We start from the raw sequence: 23,650 nt of genomic DNA on the forward strand, positions 1-23,650 counted from the left end.
CAGCTGTCCATCACTAGGAAAGGAAATAAAACCTTATGAATTGACTGTCATGTTTCTCTATCTGAGGATTTTGGCAAGGCTCCTATACACTGGTATAGACAGAGACCCGGTGCAGCTCCAGAACGGATTCTGTTCATCTCAACGCAGTCTGAATTTGACAGAGTCTCGGATAAAGGAAAGTTTAATGCTGAAAAGAAGATTGACCAGTCTACCTGTACCCTGACCATAAACAAAATAACGTCCAGTGACATTGCTACTTACTATTGTGCCTCTTGGGATCACACAGTGTTAAAAAACATTAGACAGCCTGTACAAAAACCCACTCTGCATTCTGAGCCACAGCCTTTTGCATGTATGAGGCCACTGTCACCTCTCTTAAAATTCCTCTCAGCCTGGAGCCAGCTGCAGAAACTCTTCATTGGCTTCTGCAACTAGATATGAACAGCAACTGCTGATTTACTGCGTATTTTCCACATAAATCACTAAGAACAGGTCAGGTCTAGCAGAACACGAGGTCGCCTCGGCCACAAAGGGGAGTTAGGCACCCAATCTCGTTACAAGTCAATGGGAGTTGTGTGTTTAGCTGCCCCTTGCCCTGTTAAAAAAAAAAAAACACACAAAACAAAAATCTTCCCACTGAATATTAGGTGAAGCCGACACTCAGCAGTTGTCTGTGGGGGTTATCCTGGGCTGAGTAGGTGGAGATTTGTCATCACCTTAGAGGAGCAGAACACTTGGGGTGAAAAATCTGGCTCTAGAGAAGGAAATGGGGCCAGGCTCTCACCCCATAACTGCCGGACACTGCAGTCTCCCAATCCAGACGTCATTCATCTGCTGAAACAGGAAGCAAGTGAAAGTAAAACAGGAGCGTTGGACCCAGTATGCAGGGCAATAATGTACCTCCTCATAACTCCCCAGTAACTGGGGCTCATCCTGCATAGTGTCCTCCCCAGGTAGAGAGCCACTTTTTAGTGTCTAGAGATTCCAGCTGTGGATCTCAGTGGCCATTGGGTCAAGCCCTAAGTGTCTTTCCCTTGACCTCAATGGGCTTTGGATCAGACCACAAGTCACCTAATGGCACTGCAAACCTGCCTGGCCACTTTACATTTTGATATTACTCCGATGGAAACAGGAGTCAGTTTATTTTGGTTGCTTTTCTCCTTTTAATTAGCCCTGAACCACAAAGAGCTTTTGGTTCACGTTATAAAAACCACAGAGTTCTGTTCTGAAGGACCAGCCTATCTTTACTCTCTGAAGTCAGTTCAGCAGAAAACACATGGTGTGACAACAGGCCACACTCTGCTTGAACTGATATTATGCTGTAGAATTTCAATCTTCACATGAACGTTCAGGGAACTTTACAGAATAAGAGTCCCTGCCCCAGGGATTTTATAGTCTAAGGAGGGTAACTAGAGCAATGGGGATAAATGGAGCAGGTTCTTCAGAACCTCTGGGGAAAGTGTGTGATTGCAGAGGATACTTGAAAGAAGGGCAGACGTGGAAGCATCGCTTATTGAATGATGCTAGAAAGACACAAGAACACTAATGGAGCTACAATATAGAAAAGATATCATGGATCGGATTAGCTCTCATCACAAGGAAACAAAGAAGTGTTTAAGAAAATATGAGGTTACTCGTAAATTAATTTGACAAAAACATCATTGTAGAGTTGGCCCTTTTTCAGAAGTAGGACAAAATAGACTGCAAATGTACAATTGCACATCCATCCTATATCAGTAGAGGGCATTAGCACACTGATATAATATCCACTGTACACCACTCCATTTATCGAGCAGAGGGATAGTCTCACACTGAAGTAGGAAGCGATATTCCACTACTTCACATCTGGGAAACTCAGTGAGAGAAGGATCCTGGGAAGTGCTTAATATCTTCAGAAGGGTTCTGAGTGCTGTACCAGCAACAGCACCCCTCAGGGCAGCACCTCCCATCTTCAACAGGGAAAGAAAATAACCCCCAAGAAAATTAGTCTTCACTGTGCCATCAACATGACTCTGCCAGTCCCGTCATCTTTGTATTAGTTACAGTCACAGCTAGGAACCCCAGTCACAGATCTGGTCCACACTGCACAGGGCGCTGTAGAAACAAACAAGCAAAGTTTGCATCCCAGCCCACAAACATCTTGGTGCTTTGTTCCAGCACTTATGTGTGAAATGCCCCCTCCACCCACACAAATCCCTAAACCACTAGCCTCTTCTCCTTCAAATCCCCCTCAAAACCCACTCCTGCTGCACCTCCTACAAGAAATCTGCTGGCAAATAACTACTCTGGTTGGGGGGCAGAGGGATATGGTATATTTAAATATGAAGTACCAAAAATTCTCTGCTGGTGCAAATACACTTCTAGACTGAAGATCTTTGGGACCGTCACTCTATATATTGCTATGTTTAGTACCTCACATAATGGGGACACCACCCGGACAGAGGCCTCTGGAAAACACTGTAATATAAATAATTCAAAGACCAATCCTTCATTACCCAGACTTCCATGATGCAATCTACACTGGTCTAATGATAGTGGAAAAGTTTGCTTTATGCCAGATAATCCTCTTTGATAAAAGTAACTTTGGATGAGTTTCAGCCATAACTCTACCTTATCTTAAATTAGCATATGCAGCCAGCAAAACCTCATCCCGTTTTAACTAAATGAGTCACATCCTGTCCCCAAAGGCACCACTCTGTCCATCCCAACAGTCACATTTCTCATAGATGCAGGACCGAGCAAAACCTGTAAAATGTTATTACTTCAGGTTGTTATTCTGGCTTCGATTTTGTCTTGTAAGTTTCTTTTTTATCCTTTTTCTACATAGTTGTACTTTACTGAGTCACAACTCACCATGCTCCAGATTCATTCTATGTTAATTTCTGGTTTTCTTTTCTTGTCCTCTTTCTAGACGGATGTGCCCAAATACATCTGAAACAAGCTCAGTTGTCCGTTACCAGGGGAAAAGGTAAAACTGCAAGTATAGACTGTGAGGCTTCTGGCATTCAGAACTTCGGGAGTGCTGTTATACACTGGTATCGACAAAGACCTGGAGAAGCTCCAGAGTGGATACTCTACTTTAAGTCACAAGCTGATAAATCAAGTTTTGACAAGAACAAGTTTAGGGTTGACAAGACAACTGAAAAGTCCACCCTAAGGGTAGACAGACTAACCGACAATGACATGGGTACCTATTACTGTGCCTACTGGGATATCACAGTGTTAGAAAACCATAGACAGGCTGTGCAAAAACCTCACTCTGTATTGAGCCACAGACTTTCAAAAGTGTACACCCCCCCCCCTCCACACACAGTTGCCTTCTTAATCTTAATCATCTGAAAGCACGAGTAGATACTCATTTCCTCTGAGCTAGATACAAGACCATCACATACAACTGATGTTTTTAAGTATGGCAGGTATAGATTTAAAAAGGGGGTAATAAAAGCTAACTTTTATAGGTAGAGCATAGCATCTCATTGACACACCCTCCAGATACTTATACTATAAGTCAGATATCCACTTCCTCCTTCATTTCTGGTTAATCATCTTTAGAAAGCCATTCCCATCAACTACCTCCCTGAATGTTCTATATGCTTGCTACCATTTTTTGCGCTCGATACAGGGGTCGGGACACGCAGATCATGGGGCTGTTAGCAATATTGGTTTTAACACTATCACAGGCAGGGACAACCTTTGGAGGATGTTGTTCTGCTGAAGATCCCTGGTTGGAAGAGAAAGCAACTTTTACAGGCCTGTGATAGACAGCCATTTATCAAGACAACGACAACAACATTTTGCCCCCTACTGACTGAAGAGCAAATCAATGAATGGAGAGGGCTAGTAAGCTACCGGAGTGGTCATAGGTGCTGGAACTAGGGATGCCGCTGCACCATCTGGCTTGAAGTGGTTTCCATTATATGCAGGCTTTACAGTTTGGTTCAATGGCTCTTAGCACCCTGACTATCTACAAATTATCAGAGGGGTAGCTGTGTTAGTCTGTATCCACAAAAACAATGAGGAGTCCGGTGGCACCTTAAAGACTAACAGGTTTATTTGGGCATAAGCTTTCATGGGTAAAAAACCCACTTCTTCAAATCATGGAATGAAAATTACAGATACAGGCATAAATATACATTGGCATCTGAAGAGAAGGGAGTTACCTTTCAAGTGGAGAATCCGTGCAGAAGGCCAATTCAGTCAGGGTGGATGTGGTCCACTCCCAATAATGGATGAGGAGGCGACAATACCAAGAGAGGGAAAATTGCTTTTGTAGTGAGCCAGCCAGTCCCGGTCCCTATTCGAGCCCAAATTGATGGTGTTAAGTTTGCAAATGAATTGTAACTGAGCAGTTTCTCTTTGAAGTGTTTTTGAAGGTTTTTTTGTGGAAGAATGGCTACTTTTAAATCTGTTATTGAGTCCAGGGAGATGGAAGTGTTCTCCTGGCTTTTGTATGTTACCATTCCTAATGTGTGTCCATTTATCCTTTTATGTAGAGGTTGTCCAGTTTGGAGCATGTACATAGCAGAGGGGCATTGCTGGCACATGATGGCATATATCACATTAGCAGATGTGCAGGTGAATGAGCCTCTGATGGTGTGGCTGGGTCCTATGAGGCTGTCGCTAGAGTAGATACGAGGACAGAGTAGGCAACAAGGTTTGTTGATTCTTGGGTTAGTGTTTCTGTGGTGTGGTTTGTAGTTGCTGGTGAGTATTTGCTTCAGGTTGGGGGGCTGTCTGAAAGCAAGGATTGGCCTGCCTCCCAAGGGTCTGAGAGAGACTGAGGGATAGTTTTCCAGAATAGGTTGTAGAAACTTGTGGACAATGGAACTGCCTCCACCCCCTCCCCAAGCTCCTAGACATTGTGCCATGCATGCACACCACCAAGATGCCATTGTCACCAGGAGACTTGGTCACATGGTACAGCCACTGGGATTTATTATAATGCAGTCTTCCTGCCATAGCGCTGTAATATTAGTATTGGAATAACTGTACTACAGTGTGACACCTATAGAAAGAAGAATGTGGGAATATGTATTTAAACTTGCTAAGCTGGTAGTCCCAGATCAGATTCCCTCCCACCATCAATGCAACAGTCCCTCGATCTGCTGGCATGCCCCTACTTATACAGTCCAAAATGCCACTGACCTTCTTGGCAACAAGGACAGACTGTTGACTTATATCCAGCTTCTCATCCACTGTACCCCTTAGGTCCTTTTCTGCAGAACTGCTGCTGAGTCATTCGGTCCCCAGTCTGTAGTGGTGCATGGGATTCTTCCGTCCTAAGTGCAGGACTCTGCACTTGTCCTTGTTGAACCTCATTGGATTTCTTTTGGCCCAATCCTCTCATTTGTCTAGGTCCCTCTGTATCCTATCCCTACCCTCCAGCGTATCTACCTCTCCTCCCAATTTAGTGTCATCTGCAAACTTGCTGAGGGTTCAATCCACACCATCCTCCAGATCTTGACAAAGCCCTGGCTGAGATGATTTAGTTGGGGACTGGTCCTGCTCTGGGCAGGGGGCTGGACTAGATGACCTCTAGAGGTCCCTTCCAACTCTGATATTCTATGATTCTATGATCATTAATGAAGATATTGAACAAAACCGGCCCAGGACCGACACTTGGGGCACTCCACTTGATACTGGCTGCCAACTGTATCATGGAGCCATTGATCACTACCCATTGAGCCCAACAATCTAGCCAGCTTTCTATCCACCTTATCGTCCATTCATCCATCCCATACTACTTTAACTTGCTGGCAAGAATACTGTGGGAGACCGTATCGAAAGCTTTTCTAAAGTCAAGGAATAACACGCCCACTGCTTTCCCCTCATCCACAGAACCAGTTGTCTCGTCATAGAAGGCAATTAGATTAGTCAGGCATGACTTGCCCTTAGTGAATCCATGCTGACTGTTTCTCTCCTCTAAGTGCTTCAGAATTGATTCCTTGAGGACCTGCTCCATGATTTTTCCAGGGACTGAGGTGAGGCTGACTGGACTGTAGCTCCCTGGATCCTCTTTCTTCTCTTTTTTAAAGATAGACACTACATTAGCCTTTTTCCAGTCGTCCGGGACCTCCTCCAATCGCCATGAGTTTTCAAAGATAATAGCCATTGGCTGTAAATCTACACTCCCAGCCAGGCAAGAAAGCCCAGGTTCAAAACACACACAAGCCTGGGCATAAGGATTTTGTGAGAGGAGGAGAGATGGGTTTTGGCTAAAACCAGGGTAAGAGCCAACGTAAATCTAGAGTGACAACACATCCTGAAAGATATAAATCTGCTGGCAGCCACAGGCACCTTTCTACAGCAGCATTCCCGTACTTGCTTCCACCAGTAGAACTGACCCGGGATAGAAACAGAGAAATTTTAGGGAAAAAAAGTCTAGTGTAGACAGATGAGGCTAATTGACATTTGGAAAATGTCCCAGGCAGAGCCATGTGGAAGTTCCATTCCATCATTTAATGAAAAGAAAGAAATCCATGACCACTGAAATTGTCACGATGCTACTCACTGTGGCCTTGGTACTCCCTGGCAGCAGCAGGGATACATTTCAGATCCTTCTATCCCAAAGCACAGCCCCCTCCACTTGGGCTGAGGAAGAGTTTTCTTTAGCTGCGAGCAGGACTGGGTTTATGCCACATAGCTGAGCATTTGGGGTACCATCCTTGTTCTTTGCACATATACACTAATCAGGGTATCACAGTATCTATCAAGGGCTTTTAAGAACATTTGGAGGAATACAGAGAAGGAAAATCCTGACTCTCATACCACAGTCTGGTGGCCCAGTAGCACCAGTCAATAATTTGTGCAAGTGCAATCAAGCAGAATTAAAGGTCAAGTGGATCCAGAGATGCACTATAAGGTGGGTAGAAAGCTGGCTAAATTGTCGGGCTCAACGGGTAGTGATCAATGGCTCCATGTCTAGTTGGCAGCCGGTATCAAGTGGAGTGCCCCAAGGGTAGGTCCTGGGGCCGGTTTTATTCAATATCTTCATAAATGATCTGGAGGATGGTGTGAATTGCACTCTCAGTAAATTTGCGGATGATACTAAACTGGGAGGAGTGGTAGATACGCTGGAGGGGAGGGATAGGATACAGAAGGACCTAGACCAATTGGAAGATTGGGCCAAAAGGAATCTGATGAGGTTCAATAAGGATAAGTGCAGGGTCCTGCACTTAGGACGGAAGAACCCAATGCACAGCTACAGACTAGGGACCGAATGGCTAGGCAGCAGTTCTGCAGAAAAGGACCTAGGGGTGACAGTGGACGAGAAGCTGGATATGAGTCAGCAGTGTGCCCTTGTTGCCAAGAAGGCCAATGGCATTTTGGGATGTATAAGTAGGGGCATAGCGAGCAGATCGAGGGACGTGATCGTTCCCCTCTATTCGACATTGGTGAGGCCTCATCTGGAGTACTGTGTCCAGTTTTGGGCCCCACACTTCAAGAAGGATGTGGATAAATTGGAGAGAGTCCAGCGAAGGGCAACAAAAATGATTAGGGGTCTGGAACACATGAGTTATGAGGAGAGGCTGAGGGAACTGGGATTGTTTAGCCTGCAGAAGAGAAGAATGAGGGGGGATTTGATAGCTGCTTTCAACTACCTGAAAGGGGGTTCCAAAGAGGATGGCTCTAGACTGTTCTCAATGGTAGCAGATGACAGAACGAGGAGTAATGGTCTCAAGTTGCAGTGGGGGAGGTTTAGATTGGATATTAGGAAAAACTTTTTCACTAAGAGGGTGGTGAAACACTGGAATGCGTTACCTAGGAAGGTGGTAGAATCTCCTTCCTTAGAGGTTTTTAAGGTCAGGCTTGACAAAGCCCTGGCTGGGATGATTTAACTGGGAATTGGTCCTGCTTTGAGCAGGGGGTTGGACTAGATGACCTTCTGGGGTCCCTTCTAACCCTGATATTCTATGATTCTATGACACTTTCCAAAACAGAAACTGCTACCCAGTCCTGTGCAGTTTTTTGTAACTCATTAGCAGATAAAAAGAGTTTCTTGGAGGAAAGCTACTGTGCATTTGGAGTTTTATAAGAGACGGTGTCAGGATTTGAGGTGTTGAGTTGATTAGAAGAATAATGAGAGATAAAAGTAATTCATTGTATATTAGCTCCCTACTCAGGAGGGACAGGTTCCCTTACCAGCTCCAAACCCATCCCCACAGTCTTCTCCACTACCAACCCTGATCAGTTCTATAATCAGTCTCCAGAAACCCTTTCCCAACACCTCTTTGTGGGGTAGGGAAAGCAGTTCATGTTGGCATTTCAGCTACAAAGGCTGAAAAGGGATCAGTGAATCTTCAGATGATCTCTGGCCACTGTATTACAATAATTTACACATTCTCCAAAGTGCAATGTATACCTATGTCTGAACATTAATAATAATTAAATATGCTGTCAAAGGGTAACTCACCATCAAAATGCCCCCATGTGGCTGGCAAAGTCGGCTCCTCTGGTGCCCCCTACCAACAGCCACTCCAGCCCTGCTGGGGTCTACTCCTTGTGCCTCAGCCCTCCACCAGGTCACATTCAGTCCCACTCTCTATCGCCCCAAGCAGCAAAAAAGGTGCAGAGGGGAAACCTGCCAAATACGCCGCCGCCGGAGAGAACAGGAACATCGGAGGGAGCTGCCGCTGAATTGCCGCCAGGGCTGCTGCTGGAGTGCCGCCCCAAGAACAGCCGGAGTGCAGCCCCTTCAGCAGCACCGCCCCAGGCACCAGCTTGCTTAGCTGATGCCTAGAGCTGGCCCTGTTCTCTATAACCCAGGAAGGGGTAACACAAAACAGTCCAATGACCTTATGACAGATCTTCAGCCCAACTTGGGGGCTCAGTAACCCTTATACCCCTCATCTCAGGGGGCTTTTATGCCACCTTCCTTGGCAGCCAGTAGGGGAACATGGGCAAACAGGCCTTTTTTGGAAGACAGGAAAAGGTCAGTTATTAATGTACACGGGCACGTGTCATATCTCAGTAGTGGGCACCAATAGCACACAACTGAACTGACAATGGCGGGTGTGCAGCCCAGTGACTATGTGTACACCTGAGAGAAGACGCAGGCTCAGATTTGTAATGGAGGGAGCGTGCTCCTGCCCAGCCAGCATGGACATCGGTGCTGGCCCACGTGAGCCACTGAGCACAGATTCAGGCACTGCTAGGAGCAATGAAGCGTGCTCATAACCACATTACATGCTCTCCTCATATGCCTGTGCCCAGGGGCATGCACAAGTGGGGGCAAGCAGGGGCACCTGCCCCCACCCCCAGTATTCCGATAAAAAATTTTGCATTTCTGCTTTAGCTCCGGCCTCAGCCCTGGCTACTACTCCAGCCCTGCTGACTGACCACTGTTCTCTGCCCCTGACCTGGCCTCTGCTTCAGTCCCCAGCCCCCGCGCAAATAGCTGATTCACGGGAAGCTTGGGGGGGGGGGGAGAAGCAGAGTAGGGCGGCGCATTCAGGGGGGGAGGTGAGCTGGGGCCAGGCGGGGAGCTGCCAGAGCACTGCCGGAGTTGGTGCCTATGGCGCCACTTTTGATGTGATCAGTGGGGCGGGGGGGGAAGCACGTGCTCCCCCCAACTATAATACCCCACTCCAAGGAGCCAGAGAGACCTGCCAGATGCTTCTTGGGAGCTGCCCCAGGTAAGCACCGCTGGGACTCCCCACCTCGCCCCTTGGCAGGTCCCGCTGGCTCTTAGGGGCAGGGTGGGCACCCACTACGGTGGCCCACAAGACCCTCCTGCCCAGTCCGGGGGGGTATCAAGGAACACGGGGGGTTGGATGGGGCAGGAGTCCCAGTGGGTGGGGGTGGGCCATGACCCCCTCGTGGGGTGAGGGGGGAAACCGGTTGTTAAGATTTTGGCAGCTCATCACTGGATAAAGGGTCTGATTCTTCATTGCCCTGTACCTTGTGTAATTGTTCACACCATCTTTGCCCAGGTGTAAAGTGAACTTGATCGTCCACTCACACAAGAGATAGAGGCTTTATCCATTTCCCCCTCACATTTACAGAGACATAAATGGCTATACAAGGTGCAAGGCAATGGATAATTAAGCCCATGTACCTTCCAGGTTGCAAGGCCATGTACATGGTACTGCTCTCTGAAGAGGGAAATGTGTCTAGGTGCTGTCTCCTCATGGTTGCTTTCTCTTTTTGCCTTCCAGCTGTTCTGTGGGCCCTTCACCTGGAGAGCAAGCAGCTCTCTCTCAGAAAGCAGCCACGTCAAGGCAGCTCTGCCAAATTCACTTGCAAGGTGTTTGGTGGATCGGACTCTACCTACATCCACTGGTACCGAGCCCCAGCTGGAGAGGCCCCACAGAGGCTGCTGTACCTCACTCTCTCTGGGTCAGAGTTAAAGCGAGAGGCAGCCTTCCCCAAGGAGAAATTCTCAGCCTATGGGACAAAAAACATCTCTAACTTGTTGGTGCACAAGCTGGAAGAAACAGACAGCGGCCGCTATTACTGTGCCACATGGGATTTTACACAGTGCCACAAGCTTCCTGCAACCCTGCACAAAAACCACCACAGCTCTGTGTGTGGGGCTCAACTCTCATGTTACTGCTGCAGCAGAACAGGCAGAGCCCTGCCCCTGGCCCAGGCACACCAGCCTACACAACAGGCCGAGCCTCAGCCCCACAAACCACGGCCAGCGTGAACTCCCGTTTGGCCAGCCCAAGTTGTGTAGGGATTTGCCTGAGCCAGGGAAGTGGGAGTTTACCTAGTGGGTGGCACAAAGCTGACATCCAGTGACTGCCTACCAGTGCTGGCTCCAGCTCTAAAGGCAGAGCAAGTGATTGAGCAGTCACTACCCATTTGACTTCACAAAGCAATGGGTGACCAGAGACACTGGGGAGTGAGCAAATGAGGGAGAATGGGGTGGGGATAATCAATAACTGGGGACAGGTGAGGGGCGGGAGTGTAAAAGTGAATAGGGAATGTGAGGAGTAGACATTTTTTAGGAGGGAACAAACAGCAGTTTGCATCTCCACTGGGAATTTTCAGCACATGTCCACGGCTGGAGCTGTAGTGTACACAGAATACAGGAGTTTGCTACTCAGTTTCAGTGGCCCAACATAAAATAACTAACTTGGTTCCGAGTGCACATGTGCTACACTTGAGGAGCTAAGACAAAAACAGTAGCAAAATTTATAGCTTACAAGCTCTTCATTCTAAATGTGAGAAGGGCACAGGAAATCCTGGGGTCTTCCTTCCCATGGAAAAGGGCCCGATCCTCATATTCATCTGCACTGCACTCGATGCAAGACTGAGCTTGGTGACAAAGGTGGCTGGATGCCATCTCTGTGCTGCCATAGTGCTCAGGTCAGCTAGTGGCTAGTTTTGCTCCCAATACACCTTAGCGCATTTAGTTGTGCCCTGCAAGGAATGGCCATTGTGGGAGTTAGGGATCACAGTAATGCAGTACCTCCCTCTAGCCATGTCCATTACAGCAGAGTGGAAATGGAATACCTTATCCTAGGTTCCAGGAATTCCAGCCGCTCCTGAGAATGGATAGGTTTTTGGCTCACACTTATGTCCTCTGATAGCTCATTTCACCATCAATCAGCTTTGACTGAGAACTTTTCATCATCATTACAAATAAGCAAAGGAAACTGGCTATTGTATTGTTCATGGACATGTGGGGCTCCTGTTAATATCAATGGATTATATATGGTACTCACTCACATATGTATTACTCTCTAAATTATATGTATGTCACTTACAGACACCTTTCAGGATATCCAATATAGATTAATATCCATTCAAGTTCTTGGCACGTATGTTACAGAAACCATTTGGTCCACAACAAATCATGAACATGGGACATTTACAGGAGTGTGGTACTTACATATTTATTTCTAAAGAATTCATTTACATGTATTTAAGGTTCATAAAATCAGAGAGGTTTGAAATGGAAGACCTATTACAGCATCCAGTCCATCTTCCTGCCAAGGCAGACCTATTCCCTACAAAGTATTTTCTAGTGTTTTGTCTAGTCTAGTTTTAAAGGTCTCCAAAATGGGGCTTCCATCTCCTCCTTTGAGAGATGATTCCATGCCTGATTGAGATCAATGTCAGTAAGTTTTCCTGATATTCTGCAAGCTTTTCATATTTTCTCGGTCCTCACTGGTGTCTGCAACTCAAGCCAATTTTTAATCCTATGCAAGTTTTGTAAGTGTATTCTTCACGCCATCCTCTGCATCAGTAAGGAAGATGTTTGGCATTTCTTTTTTCCTGTATTAAAGATTGATTAAAGCACTTTCTAATCTCCAAATGAAAGGTGCTCTGTAGCATTCATGCAAGGTTCATGCACTTGGCAACATGCAGGGCACACCCGGAGTGTTGTGTAGGAGCAGTGCACACACGGCTCCTCTCAAGGGCATGAACCTTAGAATCTCGCCCAAATAAACCATGGGAAGCCTTCCAGGACTGGGCTCAAGGCCCGAGAGCAAAAAATGCGGTAAATAAAAATATTATACAAAGCCAGTGTATTCCTTTTATTTATTAAAATATGTAATGCGCAAAATAAATAAAGCTAACAGGCAGACCAGCCCGTCGGCAAACCAGCCTGCTTGCTTGCTTAAAGCTTGTCCTGTCTTGTATTTAAACCGCAACAGTGCTCTATCCTGCAAGATACTGAGCTATTTCCAAAAGGTAGTGGGTGCTCTCATCATCATCTGTAGGCACTGTACGTGAGACCTCACCACTTCCAGGGTCACTTGCACTTTAAGAGAATAAGCTCTGTATGAGCAAAGCGTTCAGTTTATTTTCAGTAGTTCTCAGACTTATGTATGGAATTCAATCAAGTCATAATAAGATTTTATACTTGAGTTGGGAGACTCTTTTCCTTCTAGTCCCTTGATCATTGTACCGGCAATTATTATGTATATTTTAAAAAGTTATGACCCAGTCCTCAATGCAAAGTTATCCCACTGTGTTCCCCCCAAAAAACCCAGAATTTTCAAAGGGCTGTAGCAAGGTCTGGAACATTGACCTAGGCATTAGCAGCTGAGATTTCTTAAGTCTACCTTTTTGAGAAAGTGCTCCTTTCTGTAACATGGAGCAAATGGTGAAGGGAGAAAATGATACAGTGACACAAAATTTTACTGAATTAATATTGAATTTCCTCCTGCGTCCCCATACCACAAACATCCTTTTAACAAAACAGGATGTGTCAGTTTTCAGCTACTTCATCATTAAGACAGGAAACCAACAAATTACTGTTTAAATATCTAGCAGGTTTGGATTCCAATTACTTCACCATTATTGTAATGAGATTTTTGGTAAACAAAAAACACCCCCAAGTACACTCAGAAGAATCTTTCCCCACATTTTAGTACTAGGAATGGGATTTTCATTTGACTTTTGGTGGGATTTAAAGCCATAATGCCTTGGCCTTCTGAGTTCCTATAATGGGAGATGCAGGTGCTCAGCACCTTACAGAACAGGCCTTTTCAAGTTTCATCCAGAGTCCAGTGAAGTCAGTAGAAGAACTCCCAGCCACTTCAGTGACCTTTGGATCAGGCCCCCAGACATCAACAACATACCCCCTGGAGACCGTCACTCACCCTTCAGTGGAACTACTGAACTAGACCTTCTGTAAAGGGGCTCTCTTCAGACGTCAAGAAGAGGGATGATGTTGATTCTTCAGAGGCAAGATTGTTTGATCAGGAATATTGTATATTTACAGCAGTCATTACAGCGTTTCCATCCTAGAACTGTATGCTTCCATATAAACTAAACGGTAAAATTAAAACCAGAGAACCCTATAGATTTTTTTTTATCACAAACACCATTTAACAGGATATAAATGTGTATGAAAATAAGAACACAGCAAATGAATTACTCTAATTGAATTTTCTTGTTTCAATATAACTGAGCTAGTGGAAGATGGAGGATTATGAGACTACCTGAGGAGTCAATTTTGAAAACAACCATCTATCCTGAATAAACCGAGTTGAATCAATGAGACTATTAATGTGAGTCAACTTACTCAAAACCTTCCTCTCCCTTGTACATCCCCATAAGAGTCAGAGGTAAGTCAGCCCTTAATTAATGAGGCATGGCTCAGACAATTCTCATCATCAAGAATTCCAGTGGGAGGCTTTCAGTCTCATTTAAACGTCCGCACTCATCCACATCCAGTACAACCCTCTTTGTGAGATTATTCCTGGTCTCATGATTAGAAAATGGCTGCTTGTGTCCAAACTGATTTTTAAATCCTTGGAATTCAGACCAAGTTTCTCTGGATGACCAAGTTCAGGCTCCTAAATTCCTTTAGCGATCTGGCCCTAACTCCCTTTCACCAGCTAGATCTGTTCAAAGAAAGGTTATAAGAGGTAGCACTCCATCTATATACTTTGTCACTCTGCTTTTGAAATACGGTATATTTGTTGCTACGTTTCTTTGGATAGGGTGGAAAGTATAGTCGTATAAATGTAAATTAGTAGTGCTATAGTGTAGAACGTTAAAAGCAATTGTCATATGCTCTAATGAATTGGAGGCTCTGTGTGTGTTGCACACACCCACACTACCCTTCAGTGGATGGTTCCAGATTTACTCAGTCATGTGACATAGGCCCTATACAGCTAAACAAATTCCTTTGTGGGGGATCATGCTGTTTTATTCTGTGTTTAATAGAGAAATGAATTGTCTGTTCACAAAAATGGCTTTTGAAATATACAGATCACCACTTTCTTGGTGGCCCTTTGATCACTAAATGAGAGCTGAACAGAGTTCTTCTCTACTTAAAGTAGAATTCTCTGCAGTGGATTAGTCCTCACTGCAAGACAATAAAAATTAATATTGAATAAAAGAAAGAAGTTGCTTGTAAATCAATTGTGCGACACCTTCAGGTATAAATTGGCCCTTTTTCAGAGCTGGGATGAAATGAAGTCTCCATGGACAAGGCCATCTATTTCAGTCGAGGGCATTAGCACACAGATGTATTAGCACTGTTATGAGTAGTGAGATGTAAAATGGCCAAGTATCACAATTAAGTAGGAGAAAAACTGAAGAATTAAAGACTGAAAAATATGCTACAGCTGAATTCTGCCAGATGCTCAGTGTCTCCAGAAAAGTCGTGAACACCATCAAATTCCACTGGTATCCATGCGATCTGAGGGCACTGACTCAGTCTCTTAATCAGGAAAGGCTCAGCAGCTTCCCTGGGCAAGTGATAAGTGGATGACAGAAAGACAACTACAGTTTTAACTGCATGGTCAGCAGCTCTTCTCTTCCCCGTCTTGTCCACCACCTGCCTATTAAATTCTCCAACAAATTCATAAAGGCTTTCTTCTATACTGTCACATACTCATGGAACAGGGCCCTCGTCTCATATGGAACATCGCTACGGTTCTGGCTACGGTTTGCTCCTGTAAGTGTGCTGCTCGCACTTTGGGTGACAAGATAGCAAGTGTGAAAAATTGGGACGGGGGAGGGGTTAAGGCACCTATATAAGGCAAAGCCCTGAATATAAGGACTGTCCCTATACAAATATCAGGAAATCTGGTCACCCTACTCACACTGCTCTCCGCGTACATTGGTACCTGACAGCAGCTGCTGGAGAGTCTTTACATTATTTCAGTTTTATTTTTATATATATTATATTTGTTTCTCCATAGATGGCTCCTCACAAGTGCGTCTGACCCAACCTCAGCTGTCCATCACTAGGAAAGGAAATAAAACCTTATGAATTGACTGTCATGTTTCTCTATCTGAGGATTTTGGCAAGGCTCCTATACACTGATGTAGGCAGAGACCTGATGCAGTTCCAGAGCTGATTCTTTTCATCTCAGTGCTATCTGTCTCAGATGGAGAAAGGAAAGTTTAATGCTGAAAAGAAGTTTGGTCAGTGTACACTTAGAGTGACCATAAACAAAATACCCTCCAGTGACATTGCAACTTACTATTGGGACCACACAGTGTTAGAAAACTGTAGACAGCCTGTACATAAACCCACTCTGCATTCTGAGCTATAGCCTTCATTGGCTTCTGCAGCTAGATATGAACAGCAACTGCTGATTTTGTGCATATTTTCCAAATACATCACTAAGAACAGGTCAGCTCTAGAAGAGCAGGAGGTCACCTAGGGCACAAAGGGGAATTAGGCACCCAATCTCGTTACAAGTCAATGGGAGTTGTGTGTTTAGCTGCCCCTTGCCCTGTAAAAAAAAAAAAAAAACCAAACCTTCCCGCTGAATATTAGGTGAAGCTGACAGTCAGTAGTTATCTGTGGGGGTTACCATGGGCTGACTGGGTGGAGACTTGTCATCAGTCTAGAGAAGCAGAACACTTGGGGTGAAAAATCTGGCTCTAGAGAAGGAAATGGGCCAGGCTCTCACCCCATAACTGCCTGACACTACAGTCTCCCAATCCAGACATCATTCATCTGCTGAAACAGGAAGCAAGTGAAAGTAAAACAGGAGCGTTGAACCCAGTGTGCAGGTGCAATAATGTACTTCCTCATAACTCCCCAGTAACTGGGGCTCATCCTGCATAGTGTCCTCCCCAGGTACAGAGCCTCATTTTAGTGTCTAGAGATTCCAGTTGTGGATCTCAGTGGCCATTGGGTCAAGCCTTAAGTGTCTTTCCCTTGACCTCAATGGGCTTTGGATCAGACCACAAGTCACCTAATGGCACTGCAAACCAGCCTGGCCACTTTACATTTTGATATTACTCCGATGGAAACAGGAGTAAGTTTATTTTGGTTGCTTTTCTGCTGTTTAATTAGCCCTGAACCACAAAGAGCTTATTGTTCACTTTATAAAAACCACAGAGTTCTGTTCTGCAGGACCAGCCTATCTTTAGTCTCTGAAGCCAGTTCAGCAGAAAACACGTGGTGTGACAGCAGGCCACACTCTGCTTGAACTGATATTATGCTGTAGAATTTCAATCTTCACATGAACGTTCAGGGAACTTTACAGAATAAGAGTCCCTGCCCCAGGGATTTTATAGTCTAAGGAAAGTTACTAGAGCAATGGGGATAAATGGAGTCAGGTTCTTCAGAACCCCTGGGGAAAGTGTGTGATTGCAGAGGATACTTGAAAGAAGGGCAGAAGTGGAAGCATCGCTTATTGAATGATGCTAGAAAGACACAAGAACACTAATGGAGCTACAATATAGAAAGGACATCATGGATCGGATTAGCTCTCATCACAAGGACACAAAGAAGTATTTAAGAAAACATGAGGTTACTCGTAAATTAATTTGACAAAAACATCATTGTAGAGTTGGCCCTTTTTCAGAAGTAGGACAAAATAGACTGCAAATGTACAATTGCACATCCATCCTATATCAATAGGGGGCATTAGCTCACAGATATAATAGCCACTGTCTGTACATCACTCTATTTATAAAGCAGAGGGATAGTCTCACACTGAAGTAGGAAGTGATATTCCACATCTGGGAAACTCAGCGAGAGCAGGATCCTGAGAAGTGCTTAATATCTTCAGAAGGGTTCTGAGTGCTGTACCGGCAACAGCACCCCTCAGGGCAGCAGCTCCCATCTTCAACAGGGAAAGAAAATAACCCCCAAGAAAATTAGTCTTCACTGTGCCATCAACATGGCTCTCTGCCTGTCCCTTCATCTTTGTATTAGTTATAATCATAGCTAGGAATCCCAATCAGAGATCTGGTCCACACTGCACAGGGCACTGTACAAACAAGCAACAAAGTTTGCATCCCGGGCCACAAACATCTTGGTGCTTTTTTCCACCACTTGTGTGTGGAATGCCCCCGCCCCCAAATCCCTAAACCACTAGCCTCATCTCCTTCAAATCCCTCTCAAGACCCACTCCTGCTGCGACTCCTACAAGAAATCTGCTGGCAAATGACAACTCTGGTTGGGGAGGGCAGGGGGATATGGTATATTTAAATATGAAGTACCAAATATTCTCTGCTGGTGCAAATACACTTCTAGACTGAAGATCTTTGGGACAGTCACTCTATATATTGCTATGTTTAGTACCTCACACAATGGGGACACCATCCAGACAGAGGCCTCTGGAAAACACTGTAATATAAATAATTCAAAGACCAATCCTTTATTACCCAGATTTCCATGATGCAATTTACACTGGTCTAATGATCGCAGAAGAGTTTGCTTTATGCCAGATAATGCTCTCTGATAAAAGTAACTTTGGATGAGTTTCAGCCATAACTCTACTTATCTTAAATTAGCATATGCAGCCAGCAAAACCTCATCCCCTGTTAACTAAATGAGTCACTTCCTGTCCCCAAAGGCACCACTCTGTCCATCCCAACAGTCACATTTCTCATAGATGCAGGACCAAGCAAAACCTGTAAAATGTTACTACTTCAGGTTGTTATTCTGGCTTCGATTTTGTCTTGTAAGTTTCTTTTTTATCCTTTTTCTACACAGTTGTACATTGCTGAGTCAGAACTCACCATGTTCCAGATTCATTCTATGTTAATTTCTGGTTTTCTTTTCTTGCCCTCTTTCTAGACGGATGTGCCCAAATACATCTCAGACAAGCTCAGTTGTCCGTTACCAGGGGAAAAGGTAAAACTGCACGTATAGACTGTGAGGCTTCTGGCATTCAGGAGTTCGGGAATGCTTATATACACTGGTATCGACAAAGACCTGGAGAAGCTCCAGAGCGGATTCTGTACATCTCATCTGGAAAACCTGTCTTTGACAAAGACTCCGATAAGAACAAGTTTAATTGTGAAAAGAAGCCTGACCAACCCATCTCTACCCTAACTGTAAATGAAATAGCTCCTAACGATGGAGCTACCTATTATTGTGCCTATTGGGATCGCACAGTGTTAGAAAGCCATAAACAGCCTGTACAAAAACCCACTCTGAGCCAAGTGTATGAAACTAGACACAGCCCTTATCCTATCTCTCAACTTGGACCCCGATTGGAAGAGAAAGCAGCTTTACCAAGCCTGTGATAGAAGGCCATTTATCAAGATGAGGACATTTTTCCCCCTGCTGACTGAACAGCAAATCAATGAATGGAGAGGGCTAGTAAGCTACCGGAGTGATCATAAGTGCTGGAACTAGGAATGCTGCTGCACCCCATGTCTTGAAGTGGTTTCAGTTATATGCAGGCTTTACAGTTTGGTTAAATGGCTCTCAGCACCCTGATTATATACAAATTGTTCCAGCACCCCCAGGGCGATTTCTGGATGTTCGCCCTGTCCAGGAATATCCCTGACTGTCTTTAAGTCTAAGGATTTTTTAATAGAGGAGAAAAATCATGAACTAGGAGTGAGGAAAAAATTCAGACAAACATTACCAGGCTTCTGAACTAGGGTGCAGAAACTTGCTGACAATGGAACTGCCTCCACACATCCCCCAACCCCCCAGACATTGTGCCACGCATGCACAACACCACAATGCCATTGTCACCAGGAGACGTTGTCACATGTTACAGCCACTGGGCTATATTCTAATGCAGTCTTCCTGCCATAGCGCTGTAATACTAGTATTGGAATAACTGCACTACAGTGTGACAGCTTTTGAAAGAAGAATATCTGGAAATATGTACTTAAGCTTGCTAAGCCTGTAGTCCCAGATCAGATTCCCTCCCACCATCAATGCAACAGGTGCTAGAATAAATCAAAAGTTGTACATTTAGATTCCACCCCCCAGTTGGATCACACATGGTGGGGAGGTTGAAGGAAGGGGGACGAGGGAACCGGCATGGCTTCCACCCGCAACTGAAGCTAAGGCCACCCTATAGCACATCAATATCCTCCATAACAATAGTTTTATTGGTTGTAATCCAGAAATCTCTCCCACTTCTGCTGGGATTTTCCCCCATAGTGACAACAAAGGTGGCAGCAATGGCCACTTCCCAGCAGCAGCTCTGGCTCCACTGGTGCTTCCTGTCCAGCGCATTCCCTGGGCCCACACACATCCTCAGAGCATAGACCTAGGACTTTCCCAGCCCCGATAGCCACAAAGTCTGTTCCAGGGTCTAGTCCAGGTTCTTTCCTGCTCCTCTGCCACCAGAGTACCCTGTGGTGCTGTCCTCATCCCCTCTGCACCAGTCTAGAACTCACACTCTCCCAGCTCAAAAAGCCTGTCATGCAAGCAGGGAGGGATCCATACTCAGGGTGGTGGTGAACACCCAGTTAATCTCCTCAGAGTAAGGGCAGGTAGATGGGCCACGGATTCACTCCCAACATTGGAGAGCCATCTGCTGGATCCCCTCCTCTGCCAGCCTCTTGCAGATGCTCTCGCACAGATGCTGGTTTCAGGTGCACCTCCCAAAATCATGTTCTTTGCCGTGCTCACACCAGAGAGCAACGAGAACCCTGATGCTTTGACCACCTAGGACCTGCTGGGACAGGATCTTCTCAAGCTGTTCGACAGAGGTGAGTAGGGCAGAGGTAGAGCAGGCTGGATTAAACGAAGGGTTAAATGCTGACCGGGTATAAAAGCCAGTTGAGGTGAATGGGAAGTTAGTACCGTAGGTAAAAGACCAGAAAATACAGCCCCAGGGAATTGTGGGATGGCATTAGAGGACTATCAAAACCTGAGCTCCACAATCTGGGATTCAGCTGCACCTCCACTGCAAAGTGGGCAGCTTTGGTCTTACCTTAGAGCAAAACCCAGGCTGTAAATCTACACTCCCAGCCAGGCAAGCAAGCCCAGGTTCAAAACACACACAAGCCTGGGCATAAGGGTTTTGTGTGAGGAGGAGAGAGGGGTTTTGGCTAAAACCAGTGTAAGAGCCAAGGTGAATCTAGAGTGACAACACACCCTGAAAGACATAAATCTGCTGGCAGCCACAGGCACCTTTCTACAGCAGCATTCCCATACTTGCTTCTACCAGTGGAACGGACCCAGGGTAGAAACTGAGAGAAATTTTAGGGAAAAAAAGTCTAGTGTAGACAGATGAGGCTAATTGACATTTGGAAAATGTCCCGGTCAGAGCCGAGTGGAAGTTCCATTCCATCATTTAATGAAAAGAAAGAAATCCATGACCACTGAAATTGTCGCTATGCTACTCACTGTGGCCTTGGAACTCCCTGACAGTAGTAGGGATACATTTCAGATCCTTCTAACTCAAAGCACAGCCCCCTCCACTTGGGCTGAGAAAGAGTTTTCTTTAGCTGCTAGCAGGACTGGGTTTATGCCACATAGCTGAGCATTTGGGGTACCATCCTTGTTCTTTGCACATATACACTAATCAGGGTATCACAGTATCTATCAAGGGCTTTTAAGAACATTTGGAGGAATACAGAGAAGAAAAATCCTGACTCTCATACCACAGTCTTGTGGCCCAGTAGCACCAGTCAATAATTTGTGCAAGTGCAATCAAGCAGAATTAAAGGTCAAGCGGATCCAGAGAGGACACTTTCCAAAACAGGCTGTTTAAATAGACAAACTGCTACCCAGTCCCTGTACAGTTTTTTTTGTAACTCATTAGCAGATAAAGGAGTTTCTTGGAGGAAAGCTATTGTGCATTTAGAGTTTTATAAGAGAGGGTGTAAGAATTTGAGGGGGGGTTTGAGTTGGTTAGGAGAATACTAAGAGATGAAAGTAATTCATTGTACATTAGCCATCCTGCCCAGGAAGGACAGGTTCCCTTACCAGCTCCAAACCTATCCCCACAGTCCCCTCCACTACCACCTCTGATCAGTTCTCTGCTCAGTCTCCAGAACCCCCTTCCCAACACCTCTTTGTAGGTTAGGGTACCTCCTGCCAACAGCCACTCCAGCCCTGCTGTGGTCTACTCCTTGCGCCTCAGCCCTCCACCAGGTCACATTCACTTCCACCTCTTCCAGAGTTACAGAGAGTCACACAAAACAGTCCAATGACCTTATGACAGATCTTCAGCCCAACTTGGGGCTCAGTAACCCTTATCTCACCTTCCTTGGCAGCCAGTAGGGGAATATGGGCAATCAGGCAGGCCTTCCCTCTACTCTGGGTTTCAATACAAGAACCCTGTAGCAAGCAGCTATAGACAGCCTACTCCTCCCAGCTAGCATTCATCCCTAATTCACGCACCCAGACCTACCCAGCTGAGCATAATTCTAAGTTAGGCCTGGCCCACCCTGCAGATGCAACTGGCTGCACTAATTGCTGTCTGGCAGGGGCTCAGGTTAACTCTTTCTTTGCCAGTGTGCGGTACGCACTCCATCACATATGCTATTTAATATCTCAAAGGGATGTGCTTATATTATATCTTTAAAATGAAACCTTGTGGCAACATTTTACCTACACATTTGAAGCAAAATTACATACTAGTAATTAAGTGTACAAATGGCCTTTTTTGGAAGACAGGATAAGGTCCGTTATTAATGTACACGAGCACGTGTCATATCTCAGTAGACGGCACCAATAGCACACAACTGAACTGACAATGGCGGGTGTGCAGCCCAGTGACTATGTGTACACCTGAGAGAAGACGCAGGCTCAGATTTGTAATGGAGGGAGCGTGCTCCTGCCCAGCCAGCATGGACATCGGTGCTGGCCCACGTGAGCCACTGAGCACAGATTCAGGCCCCACTAGCAGCAATGAAGCGTGCTCATAACCACTTTACATGCTCTCCTCATATGCCTGTGCCCAGGGGCATGCACAAGTGGGGGCAAGCAGGGGCACAGCCCCCACCTCAGTAGTCATCTAAAACAATACGTATTTCTGCTCTAGCTCCTGACCCCAGCCCTGGTGACTGACCACTGTTCACTGCCCCAGGCCTGGCCATGCACTGCTCCAGCCCCAGCCCTGGACCCTGACCCAGCCCCTGCTCCTGTCCCCGACCCCCGGACATTGTTCCAACGTGCCCATCCAAAAGGTCAAATTTAAATTCCTGTGCATGCCCCTGCTTCCTCTGCCTGTAAAACAAACCAAAAATAAAGCCCCTGACAGATGGAAATCAGATGGGATTCTGTGCAAACAACTACACAAGTTTTACCGTACTTGCCTTCACTTCTGCTTTAGAATGTGTGGCTGCATTATCGGGAGGACACAATCCTTGATTTGCAAACATTTTTACCCCTCCAGTTGGTTTATGAAAACAGATGAGACTTCAGCCCCCTCCCCCATCCTGGGATTTTAGCTTCTGACCACCTGACTACATACATAGTTTGACTCTTCTGAAAACTTAGCCCCACACATCTGCAGCCAGGAGAGCTATCATTGGATACAGCTTAAACAGCCCATTTCCTCTCCCCAGCTGCACCTCTCTCCCTGTCTCTCCATCTGAAGGGTTATTTCATAGTCGTCTGTTTCAAGTTCAACCTAGCCAATGCGAATGTTACTGCTGCAGGTTCTTATTGTGACTTTGACATGGTCTTGTAAGTCATTTTTCCATTCTGTTCTTTCCCACATGTACACATTCCTTCAGCTACCAGACACGTTCCAAATTCCTTCGGCTTCAGGTTTATAATATCATTTCTCCTTTTTTCTTTCTAGATGGATATTCGCAAATAACTCTGCTACAAACTCCATTGTCTGTCACCAGAACGGTATCTAAAAGTGCACGTATGAGCTGTAAAACTTCTGGTTTTGATTTTAACACTAATTATATACACTGGTATCGACAGAGCCCTGGGGCAGCTCTAAAGAGGATTCTGTATATTGGATCAGGATCAGCTATTATGGATGAAGGCTTTGATAGCAAAAAGTTTGAAGCTAGTAATGATGTTTCTGGGTCCACCTCTAATCTCAGAGTACAC

General features: G+C 45.5%; 1 protein-coding gene across 1 annotated transcript in view; it reads left to right on the top strand.

Moving 5' to 3' along the window:
* The first annotated feature begins 18,261 nt into the window (after positions 1 to 18,261).
* LOC140906149 (uncharacterized) overlaps positions 18,262 to 23,650 on the top strand; it is an 83,755-nt gene continuing 78,366 nt past the window's right edge. The window contains exons 1-2 of the mRNA XM_078851326.1: positions 18,262 to 18,341; positions 18,458 to 18,905. Of these exons, the coding sequence (XP_078707452.1) occupies positions 18,299 to 18,341; positions 18,458 to 18,905 (491 nt within the window). The 5' untranslated portion in view covers positions 18,262 to 18,298. The remainder of the gene's footprint in view (positions 18,342 to 18,457; positions 18,906 to 23,650) is intronic.

Source organism: Lepidochelys kempii, chromosome 2 (assembly GCF_965140285.1).
Source record: "Lepidochelys kempii isolate rLepKem1 chromosome 2, rLepKem1.hap1, whole genome shotgun sequence".
In the NCBI taxonomy this organism is placed as follows: Eukaryota; Metazoa; Chordata; order Testudines; family Cheloniidae; genus Lepidochelys; species Lepidochelys kempii.